Source organism: Cucurbita pepo, chromosome 10 (assembly GCF_057944985.1).
Source record: "Cucurbita pepo subsp. pepo isolate OVF chromosome 10, ASM5794498v1, whole genome shotgun sequence".
Lineage (NCBI taxonomy): Eukaryota > Viridiplantae > Streptophyta > Magnoliopsida > Cucurbitales > Cucurbitaceae > Cucurbita > Cucurbita pepo.
The window spans coordinates 4,080,607-4,105,729 of NC_141807.1; the positions used below are offsets into that span (position 1 = coordinate 4,080,607).

At 37.2% G+C, this 25,123-nt stretch overlaps 4 protein-coding genes across 4 annotated transcripts; 1 reads left to right on the top strand and 3 right to left on the bottom strand.

Annotated features, from left to right (window-relative positions):
• Window positions 1–723: 723 nt before the first annotated feature.
• LOC111803820 (uncharacterized) lies at window positions 724–6,887 on the top strand. Its single transcript, XM_023688397.2, has 14 exons — window positions 724–1,160; window positions 1,254–1,423; window positions 1,662–1,743; window positions 1,847–1,950; window positions 2,175–2,301; window positions 2,390–2,484; window positions 3,796–3,919; window positions 4,536–4,616; window positions 4,813–4,911; window positions 4,998–5,183; window positions 5,694–5,831; window positions 5,920–5,976; window positions 6,150–6,287; window positions 6,515–6,887. The coding sequence occupies exons 2-14, from the start codon at window positions 1,383–1,385 to the stop codon at window positions 6,707–6,709; spliced, it is 1,467 nt and encodes a 488-aa protein (XP_023544165.2). The 5' UTR covers window positions 724–1,160; window positions 1,254–1,382; the 3' UTR covers window positions 6,710–6,887.
• Window positions 6,888–7,258: 371 nt separating this feature from the next.
• On the bottom strand, window positions 7,259–10,590 carry LOC111803821 (myb family transcription factor PHL7). The gene is made up of 7 exons (XM_087127415.1): window positions 10,455–10,590; window positions 9,890–10,118; window positions 9,403–9,479; window positions 9,269–9,311; window positions 9,084–9,141; window positions 8,855–8,924; window positions 7,259–8,101 (listed from the first exon to the last, which is right to left on the bottom strand). The coding sequence occupies exons 1-7, from the start codon at window positions 10,461–10,463 to the stop codon at window positions 7,586–7,588; spliced, it is 1,002 nt and encodes a 333-aa protein (XP_086983541.1). The 5' UTR covers window positions 10,464–10,590; the 3' UTR covers window positions 7,259–7,585.
• Window positions 10,591–12,073: 1,483 nt separating this feature from the next.
• Window positions 12,074–16,846, bottom strand: LOC111803945 (protein PHR1-LIKE 2-like). The gene is made up of 6 exons (XM_023688568.2): window positions 16,392–16,846; window positions 13,859–13,935; window positions 13,699–13,753; window positions 13,397–13,466; window positions 13,212–13,281; window positions 12,074–12,836 (listed from the first exon to the last, which is right to left on the bottom strand). Exons 1-6 carry the CDS (start codon window positions 16,588–16,590, stop codon window positions 12,366–12,368), a joined length of 942 nt encoding a protein of 313 aa, XP_023544336.2. The 5' UTR covers window positions 16,591–16,846; the 3' UTR covers window positions 12,074–12,365.
• Window positions 16,847–17,918: 1,072 nt separating this feature from the next.
• On the bottom strand, window positions 17,919–21,297 carry LOC111803031 (putative E3 ubiquitin-protein ligase WAVH2). Its single transcript, XM_023687280.2, has 3 exons — window positions 21,033–21,297; window positions 20,640–20,759; window positions 17,919–19,641 (listed from the first exon to the last, which is right to left on the bottom strand). The coding sequence occupies exons 1-3, from the start codon at window positions 21,132–21,134 to the stop codon at window positions 18,229–18,231; spliced, it is 1,635 nt and encodes a 544-aa protein (XP_023543048.2). The 5' UTR covers window positions 21,135–21,297; the 3' UTR covers window positions 17,919–18,228.
• Between the last annotated feature and the right edge of the window lie 3,826 nt (window positions 21,298–25,123).

A 25,123-nucleotide genomic window follows, 5' to 3' on the forward strand; every position in this document is an offset into this window, starting at 1 on the left:
ACCTATAAAATTTTAGAATTAACATAAATATCTATAATTTCATAAAAAAAAACGTTTGAACAAGTTTTTACCGTCAATAATATGAATGATGTATTTTTTTATAATTGTTTTAAAAGTTCAATGATATATATATATATATATATATATATATATATATATATATATATATATATATATATATATATATTATTTATTTTTACCCACGTTGTTTTTTCGGGGGCCTACAGCCATTATGTGGCATAGGGATTACATCCCGTATGAAACTTAAGAGTATACCGCTTCTATGAACAGCTGTTAACGCTGCATCTCTACCATGACTAGGGCCGTTTATCATGACTTTTACTCATTGCATACCTTGATCTGCTACTACACAAATATCATTTTTTTGCAGCGGTTTGAGCAACAAAGGGTGTCCCTCTTCTTGGACCTTTGAATCCACAAGTACGCGGAGGATCAAGAAATTACTCAACCTCGTACATATGTAACCGTCATTTTAAATAAAGATATTAAAAAAAAAATTAAGTTGAAAATATATTTTTTTAATAATTTAACATTATTTTTTTAACTCTTAATATAATTTTTCATAACTTGAGTTAATAAAAAACTATACAAATATTAACACAATTGGTAAGTTTTTAATTTTTTTTATCATAAAATAATTTATTAATTTAGGTTATTAAAAACAAAAATAAAGATGGGTTATTAATTCGAGTAGTTTGCATCTAAAAGAATATCCACTTTGTTAAAGCTTAAAGGGTCTGCTTTAGGAAAATCCCATGGCGGCAGAGGTACAGAACAGCAACGCACTTGAAAGATTTCGGATAATTGTTTCGAAATACTTCCATTCTTGGGAGCAATTAAAGCATTCGAGCCAATAATCTCTCGATTTCCCCACAATTTCCCCACAATTTCCCCACTTCTGCAAGCCGTACGGTTCTCGAGAAGACGGGCAAGTTTTAACATCAGGAATCACTCCCTAGAGACTTTTTTGAATGATTGTGAAACTCTGGATGAGAAACAGCAGCAGCGTCAAAGGAATTATCACTACTTGGGGCCCCCAGCTGGATTGCCTCTGTTTGCTGCTGTTTTTGTAGCCGTATTTCTTGCTCTTCTCCTTGCTTTCTGCTGATGACTCTGGATCTGGATATGCTTACTGCCAGGTAATGTATTTGTGATTTTGTTCTTCCAGGTTGATTTTGCTATGGCGGGTTGGGATCGAGTTGAGAGTTTGTGGCGTTTGTTTTGTTTTGTAGATCGAGAAGTGGTTTTGGTGTTTGAGATGCTTGCGGAACTTGTGGTTTGAAGAATGGTGAACTGAAATTGTGACTTGGGATTTCTTTTTCTATGAGGCGGAGTAGCCGTCGGGGACTTCCGGAGTCAATATGATTGATCAGTTCATCAATTTTGTTATTCGGCCGCCCAGGTATTTTTCTGCTATGCCTGCTTGCTTTGCTTAGAACCAAAAAATTATGTGGTCTTAGTATAGCTTCAAGTGAAGTGACGACAATTCTGCAGCTGAGATCTTGTTTGTTTCCGAGGCTTATGAGCAGCGGCGTTACTCGAATTAGTCAACTTTTGCCTTTTTTTCTTCATGGGCGGGGTCTTTATACTGTATATTTTTCTTGTCATTATGCAATTTATTTCATATTTTTTCTGTACAGGGCGGATTATAACCCTGATCAATATTTATGGGAGAAAAAGTTCACTCTCGCGGGTAGAGCATACCAACGACAGGATTTGGAGGTATGGACGGACAAATTCTTCCGTAATTTCCACTTTTTGTATGGTTGACTATTGAAGAACATTTATAATCTTTCTGTATGAACAACTTTTGCCGAACATGCAGCTAAGAAATTTAAGGGGCCATACCTTGCAATGCAGTCATTATTTGCCTTCATCTATTCCTGAAGATACCCATCTGCCTTGTGTCATCTATTGCCATGGTAACAGGTACTTATACCTTGTAGAATTGGAAAAAGTTTCTGAATCGGATCATTCGCTACATTGGAGGATTTCCATGTTCTGTTGCTTTTCTTTAGTAAAATTGTTTTTGGACTTGTTTTTTGACATGTGACAATTCGTCCAATTCTTACTCTTTGCTTTGATTCTATATGATTTTGGACATTCTACGTTAAGAAATTCTTAACTTAGTTTATTCCTGGGCAACTATTCAGTGGATGTAGAGCAGATGCTAATGAGGCTGCTGTCATACTACTTCCATCAAATATTACTGTTTTTACACTTGATTTTTCGGGTTCAGGCTTGTCTGATGGAGATTATGTTAGCCTTGGTTGGCATGAGGTATGTATCTGTTAACCATACATCTTGGTTTCAGTTTATTGAGGTTCTGAATCTGAAATATTTTGAAATATGATTTCAATGATGTCAGAGAGATGACCTCAAGGTTGTGGTGACATACTTAAGAAGCAACAAACAAGTATCTCGTATAGGTCTCTGGGGAAGATCTATGGGTGCTGTAACCAGGTATGTTGGGTCATATTCTTTTGCATGCGGTCATCACAATACTGTATGCCTTGCTGTTTTAATTTGTCATGGAATTGATCTTAGAGCGAAACTGTGAAGTGTACATTCATTAGGTGTATCGAGTTGAGTTTGTTCTCTGTGGTCTTTGTCTATTTAGTCCTCATCTTTTGACAGATGATGTATTGATGCAATCATTCTGCATCATGATTTTGTACTTCTTAGCTGCCACGTACTAGTGGCTCGAACTTTTAGGCGAGGGAGTTAGGTACGTGTAGGAATTCTGCAACATCTCTTAAGTTCGATATAATTTATTTCCCGTAATGTTGTTTACTTTTGAAGTGAAACCTTCAATTTATTAAACCTCCTCATACTATAATTGAAGTTTCTACCTAATAACGACCTTACAGATGGCCGCTAAGTAATGGAAAGTTTACTTTGACATGAGAGACAATGTTGTCATAAAGCATACTCTTCTACTTTTTTCTTATTGCTAATAAGTTATCAGATATTTCAAAATTCATGAGAGTCGAGAGGCTTGGTAGAGTTTTCAAACCACTTTCCAACCTACTTGAGACAAGATAATTGACATGGGACCTTGTTTCTTTCAACATTGGTTTTGAGAAAGAAGAAAGGCAAAGCCTAGGCACTCAAGCTGCTCAACTAAAATTTCCTATTTGAGACATTGATTATCTAGTCCCAAGTATATTGACCCTACCGGTCTCTTGACAAGAGCCTACTGGTTGACTTGGGCAAGGAACTTTTGTCCTTCTAGAGGAAATTGAAGGGAGATTTTTGGGTCCCGATTGCTTAGTAGCAAAGTGTAGTCTTCTGATAGAGTGACATTAGCTGGGTCACAATTTTGTCTTTTTTATTGGAGTGCTGGTTGATGTTGGCCATTTGTGCAGATAGTAAATGTAGGCTTCTTTTGACCAAACAAATACTTTCTCGTTTTTTAATGAGGGTTTCTACTGGTAGAAACCATTTGCCATCTTCCTTAAGGTATGAAGTTTTAGCCTTTATCTCGATGTATGAAATGTCACGTTGGAGAATGGATTTAGTGTTTCTCTCGGTGTATGAATGCAGACTTAATTAGTGCTGGACTCTTAATTAGTGTTTTTTGTATGGCTTTATTTTTTGTGTGTTTTTTGTATGCCTTTCTATTTCTCTCAATTCTGTGAAAAGAAAAGATGTTCGGTGAATGTTTAAAAATTTAACGGATGATCTACATTTTTTTTATTAGACTGGATTTATGATATTTCAAAATTTCTAGGATGTATTCAATTACCTGAAGCCTTCTGTGATACAATGCAGCCTTCTTTATGGAGCTGAAGATCCTTCCATAGCTGGAATGGTGCTTGACAGTGCCTTTTCTAACCTTTACAATCTAATGATGGAACTAGTTGATGTTTACAAGATCCGACTACCTAAATTCACGGTACGACCTCTACCTTATTCCACCTTTCACAAACTAGTTTCACCCATCTGCATACTTCACTGGTTGCTGCAAATTGTGTCACACAAATTACTATTGAGAACTATAATCCAATAGAATCGCCTGATTTCTAGATTAAACCATAGCTGTAACAAATCTGTGGAAGTGAACCGTTCTTTTTTCTTTTTTCGAAAAATAGCAACTAAAAAACATTTATTAGTGAAAAAAGATTGTGGAGTGATTTTAGTGAAGCGCGAGGCTTTGGAGGAGCAAAGAATGAAGAAAAGGAGTTGGGTCTTTAAACTAGACCTAAAAAACTCTTATGATTGGGTGGATTTAGAGTTGTTATTGAATGTAATGGAAAGAAAAGGCTTGGAGAACGGTGGCAGAAAGGATAGAAAGGTTGTGAAGAATTACTTGACTGTCCTCATTAATTTGGATGGGGAGTGCTTTCCTTAGTCCATAGATAGTGGAGATATCTTATTTTCTGCCTTTTTGTTTTCGCTTATCCCCTGTTTTCCTCTTTATGTGATGATTAACTGGAATGCTCCAAAGTGTTCCTTCTAGAAGAATACGCTATAGAGTGGATGGTGATATAATGTTAAACTTGATATGCCAGGTAAAGGTGGCTGTTCAATACATGCGGAGGGTAATTGAGAAGAAGGCAAAGTTTGATATCAAGAATCTTAATTGCTTACAGGTTTGTCTGACCTATTATTATACTAGGGGTCTTGCTAGATTGACTTCTTCATCTATATTTGTCAGTTGTGCCAATTATTTACTGGAAGGAACAATCTTTAGAAGTTTGCCATTGACTCCACTTGAACATGAATCAGTGTTATTGTACTGCAGTGCAATACATTTATGTATGAAACCGTTTTTTGAACTTCCTCCAGGTGACCCCAAAAACTTTCATTCCTGCTTTGTTTGGGCATGCTAATTGTGATAAGTTCGTTCAACCTCATCACTCCGAACTCATCTATAATTCGTATGCGGTACTGTCCACTTCTGAGAGAATTATACCTTTTAGCTATAGGATTGAACATTTCTCATTGCTGATTCATTTTTCTTTATCATGCAGGGGGATAAAAATATTATAAAGTTTGATGGGGAACATAACTCGTCAAGACCACAATTCTATTATGACTCGGTTTCTATTTTCTTCTATAATGTTCTTCATCCACCTCAGTTACCTTCTGCTCATGCAAGTAAGCTTGAGAAATATTATGATTTAGGGGATTTGAAGATTGGGGCCGATAAGGATGAGGTAAATTTCTAACTTGATGCCTCAGACCAGTACTCTTTTGTATTCAATATATGGTGTTTTATTCATAAGTTATTCTTATTGTTTTTCAAGTTTTGATTCCATGTCCATGATCAATTGTATATTCTCTGATCTCATTTACCTTCTAGTTCAACAGTGTCATTTGTTGCACAAGGAGTATTGTTTATGTTTTCTTTTGATCTTTTTGGTCTCATTTGTTCTTTTGATCCTTCTATTCATAAGCTCAGTAACGTAGAGCAACTATTACACTGACATGATTACACTACGATAACTGCTCGATCTCTCTTGGTTCTTAAATAATGTAATGGTACTTATTTCATAATTGTTAGCAGTTATAGATAGGTTAGGGACCAGTGCATTCGAAGTGTTCGGAGCTTTATAATTTAGTTATTGTTATTATTTTAATACCTATAACATGTTTTTTTATTAATCAGTACTTGAATTTCTAGTGTCTATTAGATTCACACAATCTTCCACATTTTTGATTTCCAGAATCTAATATACGAGATAATAACAAGTCTTCGTTCTAGTGGAAATGATGTTGCTGGTTCGTCTTCTGCTCCTAGTGTTCCAACCACGAAATTTGTTGGTGACCTTATTTCTGACATTCCTCCAGTGATCACAGAAACTGTGCGTTTTCATTTCATTGCCATCTTTTGATTTTTCCTTTACCCATTGCTTAATGGCTGTGTTCATGATGCGATCATGTCTGTTTCAGGATATCATACCTAATGACTATAGTACAATTAACAGTGATGAACCATCACATCTGCAGGTGATCTCAATTTACTGTCATTGCAGCTTGAAAGTGGTTTAAAGATTTAATCAGTATCTATTCTAGCTTTTGCATCTTACAGATTATGCCTCTAAACCTTAAAGAAAAAAGGTCAATAGTGCAGGCCTTGTCATTTGTCATCATTTAACAGGGTCTGTAGTTCCAATTTGCAGGACCAGCCAGATGGTGAAACTGAAGAATGTTGCTCATACACGAGTTCGAATAGAGAAAGCTGGGGAAGATGCTCTTCCCTGGGGGTTAGTGAAGAAGAATCTTCAGCTGCTTGTGTGGTTTCCAAGAACAAATATCAGGTTCTCTCCCCCATTTGATGAATTGAATCATGTTATGAACAAAATCCCATTTCTTAGAAATAGAATAGATATAAGTGTGCATTAGATGACATGGTAAATTTTTGGTTTTTAGTCTGGTACCTTGTTGGAGAATGGGTGGGAAGCATTTGATTTCAGTGTTCAGCTTCAAGATAGATAGTTGCCATTGTTCTTTTCTGTATGCATGATGTTCCATAAAATGATTACAGGAGACTTTAGAAGCATTTCCAACACCTCTTCGAAACACACAAGGAAAGCCATCAGATTCGTCGAAAGACGACAAGAAGAAAAAGAAGGAAGTTGCAACCTCTAAGTCTCAGAAGCAGAAGAAATCGAAAACGGAGAAACTAGAAGCCCTTAGTAGACACCTTAGGCTTTGCATTTTAAGGCGAGTGCATCGTTGAAGATGGCCATTTATGATTTACACTGTACCATGCCCACAACATTGTAAAGTGTCAGCCGTCGTTTCCTTAGATTAAAATGTAGCTTCCCAAGCCAACATCTACACGAGGAACAAAGTTGGCAGTAACCGTTTAGATTCTTGTTTAGTAAATTGTATTGCCCTGTGCGGGTGTTTGATTACTTCATCTTCATGTAGGAGCTATAACAAATGTCACAAAATTCCGACTATAACAACCACAGATTCTGTGAAATCTGACATCGGTTGGAGTGAGAACGAAACACTCCTTATAAGGGTGTGGAAACCTCTTCCTAGCAGACTATAATGAGGAAGCCCATATGGGAAAACCCATAAACCTTGAGGGGAAGCTTGGAAGGGGAAAATCCCAAAGAAGATAGTATTTGGACGAGTATCGATTCCGTTGTGTAACTCTGAAAGACGCGTTTTAAAATCATGAGACTAACGACAATACGTAATGTGTCAAAGCAAACAATATATGTTAGCAGTGAATTTAGACTATTATAGATTCAAATTACAGCTATAACAAAACAAATGTTGAAATCAACGCCAACTTGATTCAATGGATCAGAAAAGACCAGAACATGTATCGCTAACTATTTGATGCAGGTGTATGCAAAGATTGGTTTCAACTGCCAGATAATTCTCTAATAAGATCAAATATGGGTCCTGCTTGGATTGTGGACATAATCATCAGGTTCATCAAATATTGGTCCTACTCAGGAAAAAAAAATTATGTGCCGAGATGTGCTATGATATGATACACCACAATATGTAGAGACTAGCAAAACTACAACAGGAACTAACCGTGGAAGATAAACTTGTGAAAACAAGGAACACTAGGACTAGGAGACCCTGTGGTTTAGTCAAACTGCTCATCGTCCCCTATAGATAGTCCAGATGAAGGATCCAACGTTTCTCTGGCTGGAAAAACAGAGCGTGATCCCTTGTGAGTGGAGTTTAAACTTGACTCCAGTATCTGATGTGCGAGTATCATCTCTGATTTGGCAAATGCACCATCCTGGTACTGTCTTTGCTTCTTCACTGGCCTTGGGCTCTCATTTGGGGAGCTATGACAACCAGAATCGGGCGTCAATGGTTCGTGACGAGATGAGAAAGAATCATCAATAGAGACACTCTTGGCTTGGGCACGTTCCTTTGATGCTTTCTCTTGTCGAGGAAACTCCGATGTGGGCGCAGGTGTTGGTGGGTCGTTCTTGTCGGTTTCTGGGCAGTTCTCACCAGAAGCAGGAGCTGAGAAGGAAGAGGCAACTGGAGCTGCTCCTGAAAGAACCCCACTAAGTTTTTGTTGCTCTTCAATTATCTTCTTTAAGTACTTGCCTTGGGCTTCAATCCGTAACTGTAGCTGTCTCTGTACCTGTATTAGATATGCATAAGATGAAACGATTCAATGCTTGGGAAAATTTAGGCTGTTTCAAAGCCTGTCCTGCATCAGTCAGAGGCATCTCATATGCCTTGAAACAAAAGTTGAACTAATGCACAAGCAATCATGATTCATTATGATTGATTGTTGAAGACATCTGTGTAACACCCAAGCCCACAAGCCCACTGTTAGTAGATATTGTCCACTTTGGCCCATTACGTATCACCGTCAGCCTCACGGTTTTAAAATGCGTCTACTAGGAAGAGGTTTCCACACCTTTATAAGAAATGTTTCGTTCTCCTCTCCAACCGATGTGGGATCTCACAATCTATCCCATCCCCCTTGGAGCCCAGCGTTCTCGCTGGCACACCGACTGACTCATACAATTTATAACAGTCCAAGCCCACCACTAGCAGATATTGTCCGCTTTGGCCCATTATGTATCGTCGTTAACTTCACGGTTCTAAAACGCGTCTACTAGGGAGAAGTTTCCACACCCTTATAAGGAATGTTTCATTCTCCTCACCAATCGATGTGGTATCTCACATTATGAGTTAAGCCGACTGTTCTTAGGTGAAGGCATGCTCCAAATTCTAGAATATCTAAAATGTCTACTTGAAGTTGCAGGTACAAAATTTCACAGGTTATAGTACACCTTTAGCAGGTTTCAAGCAGGCTTTTTGTCAACCTTTATTTACAAAAAGCAGTCATTCTTATTCCCAAAAAGAAAGGACAACTAGAACATGCCTCTAATTGTTCATGCAGTCGCTTCTGGACCTCCATCTGCAGCTTAAGTGCTTCGGTAATTTGCATTCCCCTGCAAATGGGTGGCGACAAATTCTAGAGTTAAGCCCATCAAACAGTCAGCAGCTACCAACTAAGAGCAAGAGGGGTGCCTGCTTCTAAATTGTATTTACATCAACTTTCAATAAAACACAGAGCTGGATAAAAAGCGAAGGCGATTAGATCCACTTACGACGAGCCCTCAATGTTCGATAGAACGTCAATAGAATCCTTCTTGTCAGCCTTTTTCCCTTGCATCAACAAGACAACAAACAGGTGAATGACTTTGTGAATGTCACTAGCGGTCTTACGGCATGCTGCAAAAAGTTCGAGCACATAAAGATGGAAAAAGAACAATTGGGAACTAGATTCACCTACCATCAGACGATGAGTCGGGAAGGTATTTTGCAAGTCGATATTTCTGGATGAATCCAAGAAAACAAATTAGAAAATAAATTCTATGCATGCTAACATAAACCTCTCGTGTAAGGATAGGTGAAAGATCACAGTACCTGCAGGTGGCTTTTAACGTGGTATATCGTTAGACCTTGAACACCCATCACTCTAAGGACGCCTTTGGGTGTAGCACCTAACAAAGAGATGAAAAATACACACATAAACATGGTTAAACATCGTTTGTTGGCACATAACTTCAAGATAATCTACCCTTACCTGCAACTTTACTACAGTTTATCATGTTTTACACTTTTACTCTTCTATTCTCTATACTAAAATATGCTTCTCCTTCCTTGATTGACAAACTGTGTATGATCAATAGAAAGTCTCTATAAGAAGGAAGACTATTTATGTAGGAAACCACCTCCTGAATGTAAATTTGCATGATGACTTCTTTTTTTGGAAGAAGATCAATGGCGTGATGCATACAGCTTATTGTGTCTATTTGTAATATGTTTGTTTGTTCTTTCATCCTTAGCCACAATAAACATATAGATGAAGAAGATGCCAAACTACAATGCCACAAGAGGTGAGTTTACTCACGATCTGGACCACCAAGTTGTGCCACTGCATTAACGAATCGTTCGTGAAGATCATGTGTCCATCGCAATCTCTGTTTTGAGGCCAAATTTGGGGTGTTGCTGGGATCATTGCTTCCATTTGTGGGTTCCATCGAGCTGGCATCAAAAGGTATGTTCTGATCACGAACTAATGAGTTGTTTTGAAGAAAGCTTGAATTATGAGTACTCTGTTGCTGAAACATGTCATTTACCTGTAAACAATAAGCAAAAAATGACAGAAAACCTCAGAACTTGGGAAGTTTATTGGGATTAATGAATCCTACAGATGTTTGAATCATTTGCTCTTTAGAAAGGGCACTCTTCCCCAACATGAAAAACGGGGTATCTGGAGTGTTTATAAGAAAATCGACAATAACTTAGCAATGGCCGAGCAAAGAGTGTAGTATCAAGAGAGGTGTCTTCCCTAGTAACACTTCTCTTCACCCCACCAAAAAACAAAAAACAGATTAGAGTCTGAAAAGACCAATTTCTAATGATATTATAAACATGACACAGAAACAGATGCCTATAAGACAAGGATTGTTTACCACAAACATCCAATGAACCAAACCAAAGTAATCTTGATAAGAATTAAAGCCAGGCAAATGGATTCTTCAGCATCAGAACATATCTAAACCCAGGACTTAAAACGAGCTAAAAAACTAGGAAAGAATTAACTAGCAGGCATTGCAACAAGCGAAGAAAAGGAAGAACAACAAATAAGAACCGAACCAGAAACGACAACCAGGGCTTAAAGGGGGACAAGAAGTCAATATCCGAAACCGAAGTCGGCCTTACAGTTCAAAACTCAGCAACAACATAAACTAGAAGACAGCCATGTAAATGCAAGATCAAAACATAGGACTAGAGAGAGAAAGAGGATAAGTAGATACCCAGATCTAAGACCGCATCCCTGAATATCGGGATGGCGCCATTTCTATCTTTCTGTAAGCTCACGAGTTTCAAAGGAATCAATGTTGTGGGTAATCGAAGCAAGAAGATAAAAAATTGGATTCCCTCGTGGTTGGGGTGTGTTAGTTAAACTGAAGGGCATCAGATTCCTTACTGTATCTCGGTTTGTGCGTCACAGTGTGCTCTCCCATGGCTTGGATTGGCTTGGGCTGGCCTTCAAAGTTGAAAAGGAAAGAAGGCGTCTGCGACTGTGAGCAGTCTCATCGTCAGCCTTTGCCTGCTTTGTAGGAACGCAAAATCCGCTCCATTTCGGACTTACCCCAAATCTCAATCTCTTTTCATTTCTCCCTTCAAACACTTCCTTTTCAAATTTTTGGATTTTATTGGATTAAAAAAAAAAAAAAAAAAATCTTACTTTGAAATTGTTTAATTTTTTAAATAATTCTTGAGAACTGCCCCCTTTTCTTGAGAACTGCCCCCTTTTCTTTTTTTTTTTTTCTTTTTTTTTTTTTAAAAGTAAATTAATATTAGGTGAATTTCAACTTTATGCCTTATAAAGTAGCTTACGTAATAAAGAAATACTAAATTATCGTAATTTATATCGAAAAAAAATCCATATGGATTTTAGGGTTTCTTTAACGTAACGTTAAATATTCAAAAACTTATTGTATAATTTTAATATTTATAATTTATTAAACATAAAATTAAAAGTAATAAAATTAAAAATTTAGAATTTATTAATATTTTTTAAAATAAATTTAGAAAAGTAATTTTTATTTGAACTATTTTAAAATAAATAAATAATAATAATCAAAAGAGAAAGGGAAAAGGAACGGCTCTTTCCGTTCCAACAGAACATTATGTGTGTTGTGGTCAGAGTCAAAAAGACATCGGAAGTTGGGACTTCTCCTTAGCTTTTGGAGGACAGCTACACATCAAAGTATAAAACTTTTTTTTTTTTTTTTTAATTCTTCAAATATAAACAATCTTTAATGGACATCTTAGATTTGCACTTTTTTTTGTTGTCGTGATTTCATTGATCGTAACGTATTGTGAGATTCAGCTCCAAAGATGGTGGATCGTGAAATCCCACGTTGGTTGAAGAGGAAACTTCTTAGTATACACGTCTTAAAATCATGAAATTGATAGCGATACATAACGGACTAAAACGGACAATATTTACTAGTGGTAGACTTCAACTGTTACAGTCAGAGTTGTTATGGTTTAGCATGAAAAATAATTATGATACGCATCATCATTGGAAGACAAGGTCTATTGCACTGCTAACAAGTGAAAGAAGATGTGTTTCCAACAGAACACTACTGATTACACCCTGATAATAGATTCATGTCTGCCTAAGCCAGACAGAGATCGACTATAATTGTTCAGAACAGCCAAAAGAATGCCTAACTACTTGCATTTTCGACGAGTTGTCTACATACTAAACGGCGTTCGCTCGTGCCAGATTCTAAATGATGAAATTTTTACAAAAGCTGGAAATAGAACATACTTTTCATCAATTCTGATGAGTTTTTGTCTGCAGAAGTTCATCCCCACATGTTGCACCCGGATATGCTGAGATGGTTCACTTGGATCATGTTGGCATCTTGTATTCTTTCCTTGGCTTCACCCCAAATCAAAGATGCAGTTTCTGAATCCAAGTTAGCCATGTTTTTCTTGCTTGCAACAGGACTTTTCTCCATGGCCAATCCCCCAGGACTCTCGTTCGAGGTTAGGCAGCTTTCGGTCGAACAATCAGCCCTTTGGCGACGAAGATTAGTCTGAACTTCTTCTGTACCATTCACTCTTTCCATCTCTTGTGATTGTGAAGCATAGAAACCAAGTGGGTCGATAGAGAAACTTCTTGGGCTCTTACGATTTTGTCCTTGGGACTTCTTGCTGTCCGAGTCCGAAACCGCGCCTCCAATGAACTGATCTGCAAGCATTTTACAAGCTCTCTCAAGCATAGCCAAATATCTTCGCTCGGCATCCTGACGAATCCGGAGGTGCTTCTCTGCCTGCCCAACGATGGTAAGGTCAGCTAGCTGATGAATGTAGTGTATCATACATTTTATATCAGTAATTCTCAACGTACTCGATCACGAGGATAATCAACCAAGCAAGTAAGCAATCTTAAAAACTAGAAAGAAACAGCTCAACCTCACCGCTAGCAGAAATTGTCCTATTTGAGATTTTCCCTTCGGGGTTCCCCTCAAAAATTTTAAAACGCATTTGATAGGGAGAGGTTTCCACACCCTTACAAAGAATGTTTCGTTTTAGGATCTCACACTTTCTCCATTTAACCAGGCATTCATTAACAGAGTTGGATCTTCATGAAATCTGTCTAAAACCGTCATAAATTTCCATTTTAATTTCAAGGATGAGAATTTTACCTCAACTTGCAGATGTAACTTACTCTGAACTTCCATTTGCGCTCTTAATGCCTCCTTGACTTCATAACCACTAAAACAGACATCAAAGTTATACACGGTTCGAAAATACGACAAATCTTGTAAACAAAACATTCGAGGCATTATCATAAGTGTCTTAAAGGAGGGAAAAAAAACTCTTATCTTACTCGGCCATTTCAGAAATTGGCAAGTCAGGAGAGAAATTATTGGTACTTGGGCTTTCTAAAAGATATGCACCTGATGTTCATTGCACCAAGCGATAAACAAAGATTTAAATATTTGGACCAGACAGGTTAAAGCTTTCAGAAATGAGTAGCTAGTGCAAATACTGGTGGTGAGAGGAAGAGAGCAAGTTCTTTTGGATAAGAACTCCATGACCCAACACTAATAAATGCAGTTGATATCAGCAGAGACTCATGGAGGCTATATCACTTGAAATGCAAAGACAGAACAGAAATTTATCGCTTACCATCCTTAGATGCCTCACCCATATCCTTCCCTGATTGCTTACCTAATCTGTATTTCTGAAATGAAGAAACAAGCAATGCATAAACACAAATTCATCATGAATTCCAACATCAGTTTCTTTTTGTTCATAAAAACATGCCTTTTTATGTCATTATGATTACCTGGAGGTGGCTCTTCAGATGGAAGAGAGTAAGTCCTTTCACATTCATTGTTCGCATTATTGCTTTTGGTGTAGCTTCTGCACCAAGTGTTCAAATGTCAAACCTTTACCCACCAACAAATCAAAAGAAAGATAGCAATCAAAGCATGCATAGCATATTCTCTATGCTACTGAGCTGTATTAGCAACAAAGTGAACTTAATGATTACAACCCAACAAACATGTCAAGCACTGTCCAGAAGACATGAAATAACAGGATCTTCAAAGAAAAAGCATAGAAGGCCAATTGATTTTTGTCAGATTGTACAATTTTAAACCTTAATGGGAGTGCTTCACACAATTCCTTTTGTCTAATACTTTCTCCTAGCAAGGGAACACCTTGTCTCCTTGGCTTCTAAGTTGTTCTTTTGGGTTCTCACAAACTCAATTAGATCTCAAATCTTTTCAGCTTCAATTATCTTTATGGGAAAACAAAAACTATCTTCAAACTGATGGGATTCCTTGTTGACAGACTGTGACTTGATACTCCTTATGGGGCAAGGCTAACAAAACCGATCAATTGTGATAAAACGGGATAACTTCTTGGATTGAGCAACTATTAATTATGGCTCCTAAGATATGATCATGAGGGAATCTTGATATGTACCTCACCGCCTAGACCATTGAGCTAATTAGGGAAGGTTTTCGTTTCAAACTACGAAAACCTCCAAGTTGTATCTAGCCTACTCATCAACATCCAAATCTTGTCTGGTTCAGCTCATGTCATGTCCATTAACTTTCATACCAGGTAATTTATTCATATACAAATTTGAAGTCTTGGACAAAGTCAAACAAACTAGAACTGCAATCAGGCTCCGTTGCTGTAACAACCCAAGCCCACTGCTAGTAGATATTGTCCTCTTTGGGTTTTTCCTTTCGGGTTTCTTCTCAAGGTTTTAAAACGATCTACTAGGGAGAGATTTCCACACCCTTATAAGGAATGCTTCGTTCCCCTCTCCAACCGATATGAGATCTCATAATCCACTCAATCCCCTCTCCAACCGATGTGGGATCTCACAATCCACCCCCCTTGAGGGACCAGCATCCTCGCTGACACACCGCCCGGTGTCTGGCTCTGATACCATTTGTATAAGCTCAAGCCCATCGTTAGCAGAAATTGTCCTCTTTGAGCTTTCCTTTCAAGCTTCCCCTCAACGTTTTAAAACGCATTTATTAGGGAGAGGTTTCCACACCCTTATAAGGAATGTTTCGTTCCCCTCTCCAACCGATGTGGATCTCACAATTGCAGTGAATACATGAACATAAAAATGATGTGTCATACTACTTAGGAATCAAACAAAATTGTTTATAGATGTCTTCTTTATCCAACTTCAAATCTTTTAGAATTGTATTTTAATAGTTTATGATGTTCAATAAAGTCATCATAATGACTGAAGTGGAAACATAGTTGGATAGAAAATCTAAAGGTGCTGACATCCTAATTATAAATTCATAATTAGATTATATCTGAAAAGTCTAAATAGAATTCTTAGCTGACATACACCTTAGATTTCAAGAACCAGATTCGCAAGAAAGATAACAAAGTTTAATCCCTTTTCCTGTTCTGTCAACCTTAGAGGTTTCCTCCGCAAGAGTGTCCTTTTGAGCTAATTATCAGACTCTTAATCCAATCATTTAACTAAAAACATAGACAAAACAACTGAATCTACTCAATGAAGTGTTCCCCAAAAGCTTACTCCAATGAGTTTCCCAATGCCTAGAGATAGCTGATGCAAAGAATGTTTCCTTTTAGCAAGAAAAATGAATGAATACACCAAAAATCCATACAAAAAGCTGGTCAAAGAAACCAAGAAAGCTAAACAAAAGTTGCAGGGATTCCAATCATTAAAAATAAGAAACAAAATGACTATCTAAATCTACTCAATTTGTGAGCCAATTAGAAGCATACCCTTCCCAGACAACAATCATTTATGAACACTCTTCAAAGAACTCAAGCACAAAACCCCCATTTAAACTTCCATGGCTTTGAAAGAGTCGTCAAGTTTTGAAGATTGGTTTAGAATCTGCAGAATTTAACCATTCTAGAGGAATTGAGCTTGGCCTCCCATCCCATTTCTCTCAAGTCTAGACCCATGGTTTCTTTTCTGCCATAATCTATCTAGTTTATGTTCTTTTTACCAGGCCAAATGCTTTAACGATCGTTATGGATGAGAATCATTGAACAGGATCAAACTTCCCGTTTACATTGCGAGCAAAAGTGAAAACCGGAAATAAAACGTAGGCGTTACAGTGCTTGGCCCTAAATTCAAGAGTACTTAAAATGATGATCGAAAATCGAAAACTAGGTATTAAGCAAACCATCGCTGCTATTTCTTAGTAAAACAGAGAAATGTTATTCAAGCTAGTTGAGTGAACAGGTTTTGTGCTCAAGTAGTTCGTGTATGGCAGCAAACATATGAAGAACAAGAAGAAAACATCCAGATTAATGAGACGAAAAGCTCTAGAAATTAGGTAAAAGAAGAAAGAAGCACTAACTGCTAGCACCACCGAGTTGAGTGACGGCATCGACGAATCGCTCATGAAGATCGGCAGTCCATCGGAGGCGAGGTTTGGGATCTGAAGTCAAGACGAGACAAGGATCTCCCCGATGGCTGTGAGTGAGTTCGGAAGCAACAGAACCACGGCCGCCATGGATCTGGATATCTCCATCGGGATTAACAAGCCTCGGAAACATATCCTTCCGAGAGAAATGCTGAAAGTAGAAACGAATCAACAGAACAGGGAAGGCGAAACTCTGAAGAAACAATGAAATTGTTCACAGAAACGAAGAAGAAGATGAAATCTGTAGTTTGGGTAACAATGATTTACAGAGAAATTGAGGCTCCATTCCCTTTCTGCTAAGAAGGTGAGGAAAAGGGTGGGAATGCTTGAGAGAGAGAGAGAAACAGAGAAACAGAGGAAATTGGCGCACACTTCGAAGCTTTGTCTTTTTCTGTCATCATCGTCTTCGATGCACCAATTACTTGTCAAATTGGAGAATGTAATAAACGACGACGATTCCTCCATGGAAGGGCAAAACGGGAATTCAACATTTTACAGTTGCTCGGTCTATAAAGATCAAATTATCGACCTTTAAAATAATTATAAAAGACTTATGAACCGAACCGATTATCAAAATTCCTTTAACATAATGTTACTTTTAACATAATTATAAAAGACTTTTGAAATAGTTTTTTTTAATTATTTTTATGAAAGGTGGAAGATATTAATATTACTTTTAAAATTTTAAAATTTTATAGGTATTTTTTAAATACACTAAATTAAATTTTATAAATAAATAAAAAATCCGTTGCTAAAATTTTATATATATATATATTTATTTATTTATTTATTTATTGTAGCTGCATTTATTATTATGTTTAATTAGAGCGAAATTACCATATTGTCCTTTGTGTCACGCGACAAACAATTTTGTCATATTGATGACTTTGTGGACCGGTAGTTGAATGTTTACTTTTTGAGCTAAGTGTTACGAATTTTATTTTATTTTATTTTATTTTATTTATTTGGTTGAGAGATTAACCAGTTACAATCATAATCATTTATTTCATTTATTTCGTTTATTTGAACCGGTTCCCAATTAATGTTTATTTTACCATTATACCCTTCACCTCAATTTTTTTTTTTTTTTTTTTTTTTTTTTTTTTTTAAGAATAAGGCAAAGAAACCAAATTAAGTTTAATCTTGTCCAAGTAAATGTAACAAGTTAAAAAAAGTTAAAAAAGAAGACTTTTTATGATATTTGATCTCTACCAATTTCTTTAATCTTCAAGAACTCAACATGAAAAAACGTCACAAAAAGTTATGCACGATGGAAAATTTTGAAATCTTGATTTCCAAAGGGTTTTCCACACTCTTGCTTACCGATCAGTTGACGAGGACGACCCAACTTGATCCAACTCTCGTTGATCATTGATCAGGAGACTGATGAACTTCATTGTCATCCCTTCGGGATGAAATGATCATATTTTTAAAAGGTCTGATCCATTAGTAACGTGAATATAATAATAAAATTAAACCGAGTTTATATTAATTGAACTTTACTGGTTGAATCTTCACCAGTGAATATGGACCAAGTTAACAAACATTCCTATCATTAACAAGTATAATAAAACCCAGCTACCAAACATACTGAATCGTCTCTGTCCTTTTTACAATGCCATGTTTTGGTTCTGAAGAAAGGGAGAAAGAATAGCTTAGCGTTGAATCTCATGCTGCTACCCCATCATCCAATCACTTCACCATCAGATACTGTGTTGCTCTACATTTTGGAGCTCTCTTCTAAAGCTACCTCTGTGTCCCATCCCTAAACTTAAAGCCGGTAAGAATGCAGATGCTTCGCCCATCTTCTAGCCATGAACGGGTCGTGATAATCCCATCTTTCGATGCTGCTAATCCTCCCGCCCAGACTCGGATCCTCTTCACTGTTTTCGCGACCAGCTTCATTGAAAGAACTATTGTTGTTGCTCTTGTTTCCTAAACTTAGAAAGATTTCGCCTGCTTTCATGCACTCCTGATCGTCGACTTCTCCATCGACATAGGTGTATCTTACCCTGACATGTCCTTCATTATCACCGCACAGGTTGTCGATTACGATTCTCTTTTCTTCGTCACCTCTCAACTCTGCAATACTAATGATGGTTGATCTGCCGCTTTCCTCTCCAACTCTTAGTTGGATGTCTCTGATGATTCCTCTCAGTACTTTTGTCATCAGAAACTCTTCAAACTCCTGCATTACAAAACCATTTGAAATGCTGAACCCCATTCCTACGTGAAACCAATGGATCGGGACGGCGGGCGATTCCAAGTTGATGAGATGGTACGGTTGAGTTCGGCTATCAGATAGATGCAGAATGGAGGAGTTGGGATTCTTGTGAATACTATCCTCAAGTATCTTAACTGCTTTCTTCAGCCCTTCCACGGCATCTGCCTGCCCCATGTAGAAAAGACGGTCAATGACTTGTAAGGCAGCTCTCTTTCCATAAGATGTCATACGTTTCAAAGGAAACACACGGGTAGCCGCAGACGAGTAGGTAACAATGGCCAAACGGTCAATGGAACGGAGGGAGGAAACCACCAAGGCCATGGCTTGCTTGAGGAGTCTAAGGTGTGGGCCATTGGAGCATGCAACCAGGACTAAGTCAGTCGCTCGTTGATGTGCCAATTTCACCGAAAGGAAAGCTCTCATTCTGTTCCTGAGGTTGCCTGTAGTACGAGGTGTTTGCCGAGCTGGTGATTGCAACAAGGGAGAGGGGCTTCTGCAGGGGAAGTGTTGACGCAGTGGTGGCCGAGCATGGTGGTTGGAGCATACATAACCCGGGGCGCAACCACTCACCTGGATCGGAGGACAGAAGCTTGATGGGGCCGAATGTACAGAGAAAGAGAGACGAGAATCATGAGTAGGTGTATGGTCAGGTTCAACAGGGTCATCATCATCATAACGTCCAGAGAGCAGAAAGGACCGGCGATTGATGCGGAATGTGGCAATGGAATCATCAAGAATACGGAGAATAGGATCACTCTGGGTGCAAAGTGGGGCTGAATTCCGGGGCAACTGGGTCCACTGAGCTCGACAAATGGGGCATGTGACACTGCCATGGCGGACATTAGAGGAGATGCAAGTGAAATGGAATGCATGAGAGCACTGTGCAGTGAAAATGGCCTGCCCTGGACGACTCCCTTTGGTCTTGTAGTTTAGAGGGTCAAGGCATATGGCGCACAGATTCTGCCATACGAATCAAGACAAATATGCAGATAAGATAATTGATACTGAAAAAGAAAGAACCTCTGACTCAAGTTAGAGCTCAACTTTTCATAATGTTTATTATTTATTAATCATACAAGTATACTTTATTGCTTGGTATTAAATATGTCTCATTTTAATTTAACACAGTAACGATTATTAAATAATAAAACTATGACATGACAGACTAAGCAAATATCAACAACCAGTTTAAATCTTGAAAAAGAGAAAAAAAAATTGAAAAGTAAGCAATTAAGATGAGTTAGGAAGAAATCAAAACTTTTCTGGTCCAAGAATAAAGTTGAACTCTCTCTACTGGATATTCATTTGAAGTAGCAATCGAATATTGGCTCAAGAAAAGCAAGAGAGGATTTGACTGCCTTTTTGCTCAGATCTTTTCAAAGGGTAAATGTAATGTTTCACTCCAGTAATCAGATCCACATCAAAAGCATAAAACCAAAGATCAAGCAATAAACAAAAGACTTCTTAAATTGATAATGGCTCAAAAGCTGTGCAAGTATCTACCATAATCAAGAAATATTTTGTCTGTTCAAATAATCAAATTTTTATGACAATGTTCGGAAAAGCAATAAGAGATTTTAATTCCTCTGCCAATTCATGAACCCAACAAAGATTCAGCTACAAGAAAATCAACTAAAGCTCGCACTTTTGTGGGAATTAAGATTAAAAAAGGAGTGTTGGTTAAGATTATAATATACTTGAAAACATGAGATAACAATTTTCTAAAAACAGTTATTGGAAAATGTTTTCACTCAATTGCTATTCTAAATAAACAGAAAATCCTTTTGAATCCATCTTCCAAACAAATCAGACAGGAACGCAACACTAAATGGCTGCAAGAATCGCAAAAATTTCTGCACTCGAACTCAAAATGCTAAAATGTTTTCTTTGACCAAGACAAGTTGCATACGGAGCAGTAGTACTAAAACTAGGCAAATTGTTCATAAGGGGTCAATTACCTTGGAAGGCAGATTGTTCGTGGTTCTTGATTCTGTTTGTTCTGCAATTTCAGCATCTCCAACTTCTTCCACGACGTACCTTGGTTTTTCAGCGGATGGAGCAGCCGAAAAATTCGAGGCCTGTAATACAAAGTCCAATAAGAGGAAAACCAAATTAGAGTCCCACCAGAACAAAATCGGGACGGATCATACACCGTAGTACACGAAACAAAACAAAAATTCGTATGTAATCAAAATTCCACGAAAGAAAAAAAAAAAAAACCACAGGAAGAAGTGAAAATCGGGAACAAGAAACCAACGGCATTTGAGACAAAAGATCGAAAACAAAGATTTCAGCCATGAAATCTAGCAATTTAAGCAATGTGCAGGTCAGAAACAAGGGAAGAAGCTTACAGAGCGAGCTTTCCGAGGAGAGAAAGAACGGCATGCGTATGCAATCTTTCTAGCAGCTTTCTTAAGAATCGAGGTTCCCCGTCCGCCGCCTCCGCCTGCCATTCTGCAAAACCTCTCACCAATGCACTTCCATCACAGCCGCAAGAAGAGTAGAAAGCATCGAATGAAGAAGAAGAAGAAGAAGAAGAATGGCGAATTCTGCAAAATCCGCAGAGAGGAGAGGAAAGGAATGGAAATGCGCCTGCCTATGGATGCGAAGTGGAGAGAGTCCCCACAGCTTTAAATTATTCAATGCCGTCCTTTCGCTTTAATTTTTTCTTTTTTTTTTCTTTTTTTTTTCCCCCTTCTTTTGTCAGTTTCCTTTCCATTTAAATTTATTATCTATAATTTAATTCTTTCAAATTTTTTTAAATTTTAGAAATTTATTTATATTTCTATTAAACACAAAATTCTATATTTAATATAATAATTAAAAAAATTTAAAAATTTATTTTAAAGAAAATGTACGCTCTTGAGATCCAAAATCCAACCTGCCTTTATTTATTAATTTTTATTTTTATTTATTAAAACAAAAGCACCGTTGAAGTAGATGGCCTTTTTCTTTTTTCTTTTATTTTTATATATATATATATATTTTCATTTCTTAGATAAACCGTATGAAATTTAATCATACACCGAATATAAAATTGAAAGTTTAATAAATTATTTAAATATTAACCTATTATTTTAATCATTAGAGTTCGATCGTTGATTTAATTTTTAATTTTTTTAAAAATTGGAATATTACGAGATACTTTTAAAGTTTCAATATTAATAAAATTGATAGTTTAGAAACTTATTAAGTAAGTCATATGATCGTGATTCGTTCTCGAGCCTTACCGGTGGTCCCTACCAATCCCATTTTTTTTTATCAACAAGTAGGTCACATTTTCTTTTTTATCGCATATAAGATTACTACAAGTGCATCCATTTTCTTATGACCTCCCTCGAACTAACTTAAGAGGAAGTCCTTATTTACCCCACTCATAGTATGTCGGGATGTTAGATGAACACGATTCTCCATAAGGGTATGCTGGAATATTAGATAAACACGATTCTCTACAAATGGTATGATATTGTTCACTCTGAGCATAAGCTCTCGTGGTTTTGCTTTGGGTTTCTTCAAGAGGCCTCGTGTCAATGGAGAGAGTATTTTTTGATTATAAATTCATGATTATAATCTAGTACGTGTACGAAAATTAAATAAACTTTGGGTCGATTAGGGTTAGATTTGAAAATTGAAAGTTTGAAAGGAGAAGGAAATGAAAAGGTTGATAATGATGGGTTTGGCATTGATCCAGGCAGCTCACCCCCGCAGCGCTTGAGTGCAATGCATGATGGCGGGAAGCACAAAAAGGCAAAGGCAAAGGCAAAGACAAGGCCAATTTGGGAGTCAACAAAGCAACCGCCCGGCGCGCCCCAACATCTCAAATGCTTTTGATTTTCTTCTTCTGCCCGTTGTCTTCCTTTTGGCACTTTTCATATAAGGAGTTCATCCCCCTTTCATTCACTCCAACCAACCAAACACATGCCATCTTTTCCCATTTCTCTTACTTGCATTGCATTTTACGTGTCGATTTCATTGTCGTTTTGAAACGAAAGAGTACGGATAAGATTCGACTTGATGTTGGAAATGTACAAACGGTCTGCATTCGTTATAGATCCTGATGTTCTTTGATATCTATTAGTGGAAGATAGCTTCTTCTCTATCTTTATTAGTTTGATTCATGAAAACCCGACAAAGATCCTAGTTTTGGCTCCAAACATCGAGGTTGTTTGGCTTAGGACAGCCAGCCTAAGGCTAAGATAAGATGAGCCACTGAATGAATGAACGAACGAACCATCTCATTTGCTGTGTCTTTTTTTCAGTGCCCTTTTGCTTCTTGTGGGCTGACTTGACTGTCTTTGTTTAGTAACAAAGTGAGCCTAACACTGGCACATCACCCATCTATGTACTGGGAACTTAGTTCAGTCAGAAGAAAATTACCCTATTAGAGGTTCGAGTCTTCTACGTTCATATATTGTTGAACTCAACGTCTTTTCTAATCAAAAAGTTGTCCGAGACTTAACCAACACTCAAAAATTCAACTTTAAAGATGCCCAAACTCAACTACAAGAACACTCAATCCAAGCCACAAACCTAAGTATTCACATATATGTCCAAATCCAACGTTAAAATATGTAAATCTTATTGAAACACACACCTAGTACGTATAAAAAATGAGTTGATTAAAGCTAAATTACGAAAAATATCGTTGAATTTTTCCCTTTACTTCGAAAAGACTTTTGAAAAATCATTAGTTCAGATAATGTAATATTACTATTAACCTATCATAAACAATTCAAAACGAAAAATTCGTTAAACATATAAGATGTAAATTGGACAGTGTGACAATAACCTAAAACAATGTGGTGGTGTCTAGATCCCACTTTTTGTTTCAAATCATTGGCACATTATTCTAGATCTCAATTTACACCTAACGTCCTAAATGATTCCTACTTCAATAATAATTTTGAAATATCAAAAAGTATAAAATAAAGTTTATGAGAATTTTTTATTCGATATGATCCTAAATCAATAGGCAAGAAGGAAGAGAGATGGTGAATGGGTATCTAACCCCAATTGAAGCAATGCATATAGCAAAAATGGGATATGATTGGTTTGATCTGATCTGATATCACCAGGTACAATCATTGATGATATGCAGGCTAAAGTTGCTTATTAGATCATTTGATCCACACGGTTCCACCCAAAAAGGTTCAAAACTCAATGCACTTTCCACATGCCTAACTTCTAATTCAAATAAATCTACAAAGAATCAACCAAATCTGGTGAGCCCGGTTGATTCATCAATCTATTTGGCTAATAGATTTCTAGGTTTGTTCTTATGCAATTTGAAAAGTGAGTGAAAAGCTTTCAGCTCTTTCAATCATTGTCGATTTGATTAGTTTTAAATAGATTCGCTATGATTTAGTCTTTTTCAATCAATTTGAGTATATGGTCGGATTTTGTAACAAAATCGGTTCTTTAGTCAAATTCTTCAAGTATTGCAAATCAACATGTTCAATTGATATTGATCATTATATCTTTCGCTCTTGGTTGTCAAATCAATAATATCTATATGGAATTAACATTAGCGAGAATTTAGCTTAAATTCAACCTAACGTTTCGGGTGTGAGAATTCGAACTTTTTAGGAGAGATTTAGTTAAATTTACACAAAGACATGAAAGACAAAAATACCTCAAGAGTTTTGGGTTGGTTTTAGTCTATTGCCCATGAGTTTAGCCATCCAACCCATGAGTTTCTAAGAGGCATGGAAAGAGAGGGTTACGTATGCAGGCCGACATCTACTGGGCCCTGAAGTTAGTGGCAAGCAAACGACTATGAATCAATAGTTTAAACCCAAAATCCAGATGCCAAGCAGAAATAAAGCCATTCGAGTCCTAAACAAGAATTGTGGCCACACATTTTGAAATTTGAATGACAGATGGGCGCCATTTTCAACAGGACCCACGAAGAAGAACACCATTCATTCTATCAATCAACCAAATTGGAGTAAAGAAGACAAAAGACATCAAACAAGCACGCGTGATTGGAGGAATAAAAGTGGTAGCTGCACACATAAATGGCATAGCCCGAACCCACCTTGCTTTTCCCTCAAAATTCACCAACCCTCAACTCCCTCACCGCTCTTCTCATTATGCAGCGAACTCCAAATCACAAGTTACAACCCAACCCCCAACCAGAGGCCTTTCTGCTTGAGTAAAATCATATCAAATGAAGCATTCAACGATTAAATGCTGATTATAAAGCAAAGAATGATGAACTCAACAGACAAGCTACTAGAAGATGTCAAATCTAAGAAAGAAATGATCTTCAATGAACCTGAAAGAAATTTTATTTTTGTCTTGCTATCGTTTCGTTCGTACCCTCCAAACGAAGTCATTTGGCCTGTTTCGGTAATAATATTTTCATGATAACAGATAGAAGTTTCAGATAATACAAATAAATGTGTGTGTGTGTGAGAGAGAGAGAGAGAGAGATACCATC